At 52.5% G+C, this 8,900-nt stretch overlaps 4 protein-coding genes across 4 annotated transcripts; 1 reads left to right on the forward strand and 3 right to left on the reverse strand.

The window, feature by feature from the left end:
* Positions 1-793: 793 nt before the first annotated feature.
* On the reverse strand, positions 794-1,584 carry HD553DRAFT_187881 (uncharacterized protein). Its single transcript, XM_046176998.1, has one exon. It carries the CDS (start codon positions 1,369-1,371, stop codon positions 859-861), a length of 513 nt encoding a protein of 170 aa, XP_046038485.1. The 5' UTR covers positions 1,372-1,584; the 3' UTR covers positions 794-858.
* Positions 1,585-1,677: 93 nt separating this feature from the next.
* HD553DRAFT_328148 (casein kinase I isoform delta) lies at positions 1,678-3,099 on the reverse strand (the record flags this gene model as incomplete). The annotated part of the gene is made up of 6 exons (XM_046181853.1): positions 1,678-2,030; positions 2,104-2,185; positions 2,251-2,348; positions 2,435-2,612; positions 2,683-2,764; positions 2,840-3,099. 6 exons carry the CDS (start codon positions 3,097-3,099, stop codon positions 1,678-1,680), a joined length of 1,053 nt encoding a protein of 350 aa, XP_046038486.1.
* Positions 3,100-4,623: 1,524 nt separating this feature from the next.
* HD553DRAFT_328149 (cytoplasmic protein) lies at positions 4,624-6,834 on the forward strand (the record flags this gene model as incomplete). The annotated part of the gene is made up of 7 exons (XM_046181854.1): positions 4,624-4,822; positions 4,938-5,005; positions 5,155-5,214; positions 5,279-5,791; positions 6,138-6,517; positions 6,594-6,706; positions 6,788-6,834. The coding sequence occupies 7 exons, from the start codon at positions 4,624-4,626 to the stop codon at positions 6,832-6,834; spliced, it is 1,380 nt and encodes a 459-aa protein (XP_046038487.1).
* Positions 6,835-7,416: 582 nt separating this feature from the next.
* HD553DRAFT_322588 (uncharacterized protein) lies at positions 7,417-7,865 on the reverse strand (the record flags this gene model as incomplete). The annotated part of the gene is made up of 3 exons (XM_046181299.1): positions 7,417-7,462; positions 7,513-7,638; positions 7,693-7,865. The coding sequence occupies 3 exons, from the start codon at positions 7,863-7,865 to the stop codon at positions 7,417-7,419; spliced, it is 345 nt and encodes a 114-aa protein (XP_046038488.1).
* Positions 7,866-8,900: the final 1,035 nt, after the last annotated feature.

Genomic DNA, 8,900 nt, shown 5'->3' on the forward strand with positions numbered 1-8,900 from the left:
AGGATTTGTCGATACTTTTGTGTAGCACACTGCTTCAAGCTCTTTGTATGACTATCTAGTGGTTATAGTACGTAGTATCCAGCTTCTTGCGTCTCAAGTAGCAAGTAGAGTCCTTGGCCATGGGGTCCTGCATAATGCGACTTACAACTTGCATCTCACATCCTTCTTTGTCAAGATTTCCTTGCGGCGGCTAGTTCCTTCATCCCGTTCTCAGCCCGCACAAATCTCACAGAGGACCGATGTCGGGATGAAACGAGATATCCCATAGACATGAGTGTGGAGAGAGACTATGATACAGACACGACACGATCCAGACAATCACACGTAGCAGTATATAGAGGACAAGGAGCTGACTGATGCACCCGCCGAGAAGAGATAAAAACCAGAAAGATCAACCGGAGGATCGAGAATCGCGATACGGTTATTGTCTGACGCGATGGCTTGTTCAAAGGGCCGTAGCGTGTTTGGCGCTTGATCACGTCCCGAGCAAGTTGACCGTATCACTAGGTCCACGTTTTGCTGTTCCCCCTTCAGATCGATCCTCCCTCTCCCTCACATTGATGCACCTTTCCCTTCTCCTCTTTCACTCTCCGCGGCGCCCTCTCGCCCTTGCTCCGAGCCCGACATCCAGCCAACCCCAGTGTATTTTCTGGGTAATGATCCAGCCACCATATTGGAGAAATGTTAAGAAAAGTGTTATATGGTTTGGCGGCCGATCATCAAATTGAGTGGACGATTTCGAGAAAGGATAAAGGCGAGGTGATAGACAGGTAGCCGAGCGTGTTTCCCTCGTGCCTAGTCCAGTGATTTCGCTGCCAGCGCTGCGCGGGTTTGTCGTGGCAGGGCTTGTTGGCGATACTAGGCGAGATCCCGATGACGAGGGCGACAGAGAGAAGTGTTGAAAGATAAAAGGGAAGAAAGGTACACGTGTGTGAAAATCGATATTTGTTCCCGGGTAGCCAAAGCGATTTCCGACGACCGGGACCGCGATCGCAAACATACCAAGACATCGACGTAGATGACGATGTCCGAGTTCGCAGTCCAGTCCTGAATCCTGCGCCGAGTCGCATGTGGCGCGAGAACCGATAGAGAAGAGAAAGAAAAAATCCAAGTCGATCCGTAAAGTGAAAAATAAGGCAGTCGCATAAAAAGATGATGGTGAAAGAAGGACCGGCGTCCGAGTCGAGGAGAAGAGCGACGATTTCGAGCCGGTATGTCGACGATAATGAGGAAAAGGCCGAGTCGATGTATGTCGGTCAGGTCGAGCCCAGAGAGGAAAAGGTGTAGAGTCCAGAAGAGATAGAAAGAGCCAAACGGGTGCGAGTCGAGGTTCGTGTGGATTCGACGATCGAGAGTGATTTTCTCGATCATCGTTATCGATTGATTATAGGACGAACCCTGACCCGCGTAGCCGTCCCGTTGTCCTCGTTCTCACCCCGTCCCGCTCGTCCCGTCCAGGTATCCCTTCCCTTTCCGTATGTGCCATCCCCTTTTCACGTCTCCATGATTCAAGCTCGCGCCCGTCCCATCTCATCCTTCAATCCAGGCGACAGTCGATATGTGTGATCGCTGGATGAACCAACTCAACAATCAGCACACGCGTCACACACAGCCTTTTCAAATGTAATCGATGCGCCAACTCACCTTTCGCGAACATGTGTGCCAAGAGCCCGCTATCTACCAGTTCCCAGCGGGCGCCTCCCTCCCAGCTCCAGCTCCGGCACCGGCCATCCTAGTGGACGACCTCAACTGCCTCTGGTTCTCGGTCGCCTGCTGTTGCGCACCCGAAGCGTCCTGCCCGGCCTCACGCGCCCTCTGTTGCTCCATGGCCAAGTTGGGCTTTCCCTGGACGGACCAGTCAAAGACGTAGTCATACTGGAACCCTTCTCGGACGAAGAGGTCCCTGAAGAGTTTTCGGAGGTACGAGTAGTCGGGCTTGTCGTCAAATCGAAGGGATCGGCAGTAGTTGAGGTAGATGGGGAACTCGTTGGGGAATCCTCGACAGAGGATCTCGGTCGCCGTGGTCATCTCTACAAGACGAGAGTCGTGAAAGGTCTCATCAGCATCATGCCGATAATCGCATGCAAAACGACTGCGACTCACTCTTCTCCATGATTCGGTCGTACTTCTGCTTCTTGGTAGCAGCCTTCAATCCTTGCCAAGGCAGAGCTCCCCTCAAAAAGTACTACCCACGCCATCAATATCGTCAGTACAGGCTCCGAAACAACCCTGGTAGAGAGCTAGACCCACCATGAGCACGTATCCGAGCGACTCGAGATCATCACGCCTGGATTGCTCGACACCCAGATGGGTGTTGATCGAGGTGTATCGAGCGGTACCCGTCAGGTCTATTGGTACAAAGAGAGAGAGAGAAGACGCTGTCAGCCATCACAAATTCATGCGCGACCAAAACCCAAGCACGTTGCAGACTCACTCTTGTTCTCCCTGTAGGGAATGTGCAAGTGGGTCTTGGGGTCCCTGTATTTCTTTGCCAACCCGAAATCAATCACGTTGACCTGGTTGCCTCGCTTGCCGATTCCCATGAGGAAGTTGTCGGGCTTGATGTCTCGGTGGATAAAGTTGCGCGAGTGAATGTACTCGACTCGAGAGATCTAGCCGGGCGGGAACAAGCAGGATAAGTTTCGATTGAAAAACGTTGAGCGCAAGAGGTCAGACACTTACGAGCTGATCGGCGAGAAGGAGGACCGTCTTCAAGCTGAACTTGCGGTTACAGAAGTTGAACAAGTCTTCCAAGGACGGGCCCCTGCGTTGTGAAGTATAGTCAGCGCCCCAGCTCTTCGCCTACCACTCCTCGTCTTCAGGCAGCCTCGCGACTCACAAGAGATCCAAGACCATGGCGTTGTAATCACACTCGGTCCCGTACCACCTGACGAAAGGCACTCCGACACCCCCGGCCAACGACTTGTACACCTTGCTCTCGTACTCCAACTGGGGGTGCTTGGCCTTGACGGACTCCAACTTGATGGCAACCTCTTCACCGGAGACGATGTTGACACCGAGGTAGATGTCACCGAAAGAACCGGATCCGATCTTTTTACCGATACGGTATTTGGTGCCTACGCGGAGATCCATAGCCATGATTGCGGTAGGTGGGTTGGATTAGGTTTCGAGGTGAGCTGAGCTGAAGGCAGAGGGTATAAATTCAAAAGGTCAGCGTGTCTGGTTTGGTCGAACGTGTATCGAGCGATAAGCCAGCACCACGTCACGTCATGGCAAGGATCGGTCCTTATCGCGAGCATCATCGCCCCGACTCGGTTGAGACATCATTCCGCCACCGAAGCTCGTTTTAGTACCCCGTTTCCTGACTTTCGGTAGGGTGACAGGTCGATACCGTCGTATATCGAACACGACTCCAGCACCAAGCCATCTTTTGCATTCCCCCATGACGTCCTTTGACCCAGGTCCATCCATCCCCACGCTGGAATCCGTTCGTCAGACCAGACGGTCCTCCCGTAACACCTGTCTCGAGAGGTCCCCCATCGTGTTGTGCGAGATGATGGCAGTCGGGCTTCGGTCGCGATCACGACCTTCGAGATTGCTGACGATTCCTCTTCCTGCTCTTTTTCGATTGTCCACGCGGCAGGACCGAGGAGGACCGAACCCGTCCTTTCGACGTGTGATGCTCGCAAACCAGGAAGGATGGAATGATTTGTACTTACGATGTAGAACCGAGGATAATCTGAATCCCGCCTGCGTCTGTCTGTCTAGTCTGACTTCTGATCCGAGGTCGAGATTTGTTTGTTCGAGTCGAGGTGGTTGATTGTATTCGGCGCGGGGAGAAGAGGAATTGCGCGTCGTTAACAGCAGCTGGGGCCGGGCCGGGCGAGAGAGAGATTCGAGGACGAGAAGAGTCGAGAGGAGAGAGAGAGAGAGAAGGGACAGAAGATCTGCGTCTAGGGAGAGACGAGTGTGACGAGAGACGATGTTACGCTATGGGACGATACGAGATCTCTGGATTGGAATCTGATGCGAGGTCGAAATGTGATGATGATGGCATGGAGTGGAGGATGATTGGGATGGGACAAAGGGGGAGCGGAGTAAGGGCTGACAGAGCCAGCGAGCAGCCGTATGATTGGTTCGCGAGGAATCTCGGGTCAAAAACAAATACAACCCCATCACCCACGACACCGCCACATTCCATTCCATTCCTTGGCCCGCGCGCGACGTCACCCCCTCGTCGTGCTCTTTCGTTCAGGGTTTCATCGACTGGCGACTGGCCACATCTGCACACATGCGCACACACGAATAGAACGATCGTACCATCGTATCGCTCGAGCTACGACTTGTGGAGTGCGAAGAAATGAGTCGCGAAGGTTTTGTCCCTGCGAATCCATCGAGTCATACCGCGACGACATTCCCCTAGCGTTCCACCCTCGGGCCCGTCCAAAACCCCCTGGCGTTGCTGTTTCTCTCGGTCGGTGACCCTCGAGCTCTCTCTCTCGCTTTCTCACGCGACGCGCATTTCTTCAGAGAGAGCTGCTGCTGGCTGCTGGGTCGTCGTCGCGGGTTTTTCCATTCAAAATTCAATTCACGACAGCAGCTAGCAGGGGCCTCTCGACGACCCTCTCCTCTTTCCTCTCTCTCTTTCTCTCAAAGGTTTGCATGTCCTTCCTAACACGCAACCTCTTTACAACCACATCAACCAGAACCACTCAGAGACATCTCTTCACGACCCTTTCACGACCACTCTCGCTCGTCCGCGCATCATCATTAAAAGCATCATCGTCACCTTGCGTTCAAAGGTGTTCTCGTCTGCATACCGGTCCAGTCTCATTACTAGCTGCTAAAAAGAAGAAGATGCGTGAGTATCACTGTCTTCCATCCTCCTTCTCCCTCGTCATCGTGCCTGGTTTCTCCCTGGATGAATTCAAGTTGAGAACGTCTGACCGATACGTTACCTTTCCGTCATATCGCAGCTCCCAAGTCAAAGAAGGGCGAGCCCGAGAAGAAGGTCCTCCTTGGACGACCGGGTAACAACTTGAAGGTCAGTCCTCTGAATCCTACTGGTACCTGTTGCCATCATGCTCGTTACGATACTCATATATCGCTCTGCTGCCATCCGTTATTTCCCACCATCTTCGACTTGCCTTTTCACTTGACCTCCGCTGTCTGCCTTTGACAATGACATTTCAGACCGGTATCGTCGGTGTACCCAACGTCGGAAAGTCGAGTTTCTTCAACCTGTTGTCCAAGGTGAGTTCACGTCGTGTCCACCTTGATCTCGCTGGATCCTGATCTTACCTGCCTCGCCGCACAGACCTCGCTCTCGAACGCTGCCAACTTCCCTTATGCCACCATCGACCCCGAGGAAGCCCGTATCCTCGTCCCTGACCCACGACACGACTGGCTCTGCGAGACCTACAAGCCGGCCTCGCGTATCGCCGCTTACCTCACCTGTATCGATATCGCTGGTCTTACCGCCGGAGCCTCGACCGGAGCCGGGTTGGGTAACGCCTTCTTGTCCCACGTCCGTGCCGTCGATGGTATCTTCCAAATGGTCCGAGCGTTCGACGACGCCGATGTCATTCACGTCGAGGGTGATGTCGACCCAACGAGGGACATGACCATCATCCAGACCGAGCTCAGGTTGAAGGATATCGAGTGGACGGAAAAGACGATCGAGGCGTTGAAGCGTGGGATGCGAGGCAGCGGGGCCAACAGTCTGGCGGAAAAGGCAAAGAAGGAAGAGTTGGCGACCGTCGAAAAGGTGCTCGCCACGATGAAGGACGAGAACAAGGACGTCAGGAAGGGTGTCTGGAGCAGCAAGGAGGTGAGCAGGTCTTTCATCTTTCGTTTTCGGGCTTGTCCCGCTTTCGCCCCCTCTCTTGTCTATCGCTCCTTTTCCTGCACTCGCACGCTCGCAACTCGCCGCGCCGACTTTGACCGCTACCTGATGAGAAAGGGCGCAAACATAATGCCCGATTTAACCCAGCTCGTTGACTTGGGAGTAACGCCCCGCATTATAAGAATGAGATAACTGTACACACTCTGATCTGTCGAGTCGCCGCGCACGAGTACCGAATCCCACCCCACCGCGTCCACTCGGTTATTCCTGTGAAGAGAAACACTTTGGAAGAACACGTGCTGATTCGCTCAATCTGCTCATCGCACGCCAGGTCGAGGTCATCAACGGTCTCCAGCTCCTCACGGCCAAGCCCGTCATCTACCTCGTCAACTTGTCCGAGCGAGACTACATCCGAAAGAAGAACAAGTGGTTGCCCAAGATCAAGGCTTGGATCGACGAGAACAACCCGGGTGATCTCTTGATCCCCTTCTCGGTCTCTTTCGAACAGAGGCTCGAGGACATGGGCGAGGAGGAAGCTAGGGAGGAGGAGAAGAAGGTCGGAGCCACCAGCGCGTTGGGCAAGATCACCACGGCCGGGTATGCTAGTTTGAACTTGATCAGGTTCTTCACCTGTGGACCCGACGAGGTTCGAGCATGGACCATCCGGGAGGGGACAAAGGCGCCTCAGGCTGCCGGAGTCATCCATTCCGAGTGAGTCACGCGAGTCGGTCTTGATCGATCGGGACAAGCTTTTTTGACTGATCCTGTTCGTTAACCCGTCTTGCAGCATCGAAAAGAACTTTATCTGCGCAGAAGTTCAGGCTTACGAGGATCTGAAAGAGTACGGGACCGAAGCCGCCGTCAAGGCCGCCGGTAAACTCAGGCAACAGGGAAGGACTTGTGAGTCACGCCGCCCATAAACTTTCTCCTCGTTGCCCTGCCGGTCATTGACATGTTTGCCTTGCCGATCGCCTCTCGTAGACGAAGTCCAGGATGCCGACATTTGTTTCTTCAAGCACAACGGTTAGATGTGATGCGGGTGTATCATGCGAGTTTAGCCACAACATGTAGAGGGACGAAAGACATCCCCTCCCAACCCATGCTTAAACGGACCACTTGGCTTGCGAGTGAACGCAGCGGGATGGTCCGGAGCTGTATCATAATACCCGAATGCAATCAAACTTTACAGGCGAAAGAGACGAAATACGTCTTTGTCTCGTGGTGGTCCATTCTTCCGAAATCCGCTGCACGAGATCTTCTTTGCAGACTTCCTAAAAGCTCTCGCTAAATCCACGTCGTGGCTGGATGGCATGATGAAGCTACATAACTATTCATAGGGGATAGGGAAGCAGAAATCGCGATAATGGTACAATATGGGTAGCTCGTCTTGCCCGACCCATAGCTCTGCGAGACCCACTTGTGTATCAATAGCCTTGGGTGCTCATGCGCGTTATTGCTGGACAGGTGGGGGAGGATCCGTAATCCAGGGCCATTGTCATGATAACCCCAAAATCTGTAGAGTCCTATGTCTTGCCACCAGATCTTGTTGCCTTTGCCATACTTGTACGGATTTGGTATGGAGTTGTTATGATGCTTATCAAAGTATGATTTCACCATGTCAAAGATCGGAGGCTCAGTTTTGTTACTGCAAAGAAACTGTCAGGATCGGTGGTACTTTAAGGCCAGCATTCCAGCTTTGCACTCACAAAGCTTCCTTGATTGCCGCCATCCCATTGTAATCGACAGGAAAGAATTGTTCATCTCTCTTAAGTTCTGTAATTTCTCCCTTATATCCTACAGTTAACGAGAAGCGTAGGTCTGGCCATACTGGTCTGCATAGAAGCCTCAGCTGGTATTCTAGCCAGGAAGCAGGAAGACATGCTCACTTTAGTCGCACATAGAAATCGTCTCTATACCCTGGGTTAGGGAACAACTGATGAAACACAACCGCGTTGTTGACAGAGTAATCCTTTCTCTCAACAGCAGACATATATGTCCCACACACAGGCGCCATGACAAATGGCACACCCCATGTGTCTGCAATGTCTCTACCAGCCATTTTGTCCTTGCCCCGTTGACTCATGGTTCTATTTGATGGATCATGTGTTAGTGTTAATCGATACAGCTGCTTTTACGTCTCGAGAAGACCCACGGATAGTACAGCCATACCTCACACTCATAAGGGCCGGGCAACATGTCTGGGTTGTAGGGAAATACCTTGCTTTCTCTGCATCTCAAAAGGTGCCAGCGCTACGGAGAGCTGTTGGGTCGGAAGAGTTCTTGGTGGAAAACAAGAATTCCATCAAAAATCTCCATTCTGTACCATCCATTGCCACGGCCATGGCCAGAGGCAAAACACTGATGACAAGAGCTGTTAAGAGGATGTTACAGACCATGTCACTCTGGTATGTCTGAGTGATGCGCCTAATTGCTATCGGACCGTTCCGGTAAATGTTTGATGATACGACCAACGATTTCAGCTTGAAGATCTGCTTACGCTTCTATCTATCTATAGCTCTGGCCATTTCCGAACAAAAGGAAGTCTGAATCAGGTTACCCACGAAACCTCAAACCAATAGAACACATTCCAAAGGTATGCAGGGATTACCTTTTCCTTGTCGAGGGGGATTGTCTCACAGCGTCAGAATACACTGGCGGGTGCCCTTTCGTATCCGTTACCAAGCAATCACATCGCGGCAAGTTACAGAAATCTTGGCGGAAAATCCTATCAAATGGACGCTGTCTCTGTATTTCGCATACTGGCCCCATACGGTAACAAGCTTACCTATCGAGGCGACGACAGGAGTACGAAATGCGACCGAGCGCAGGTCCACTCGTCGAGGCGAGAGGTGAGAGATATCGCGCCTCAGCGTAGCTTGCCTTATCGGCTCTGAGCTAGATCTCGAGTCTTCGTCAGACTATCATCTCTGTAAAACGATAGGATATTGCAGAGTGAACCAATGAATGTATACAAAAGGGAGAAAGTTTCGAAGTAGGCAGCAGTCTTGCGGTAGAAGCGCGACCTCTGGCTTGCGTCTAGCGCGATGTCGTCAGATCAGATCCCATCGCACGACCGAGAGCGACCAGAGTAGTG

This window comes from Filobasidium floriforme (genome assembly GCF_021052385.1).
Source record: "Filobasidium floriforme strain CBS 6241 chromosome Unknown HD553scaffold_5, whole genome shotgun sequence".
Lineage (NCBI taxonomy): Eukaryota > Fungi > Basidiomycota > Tremellomycetes > Filobasidiales > Filobasidiaceae > Filobasidium > Filobasidium floriforme.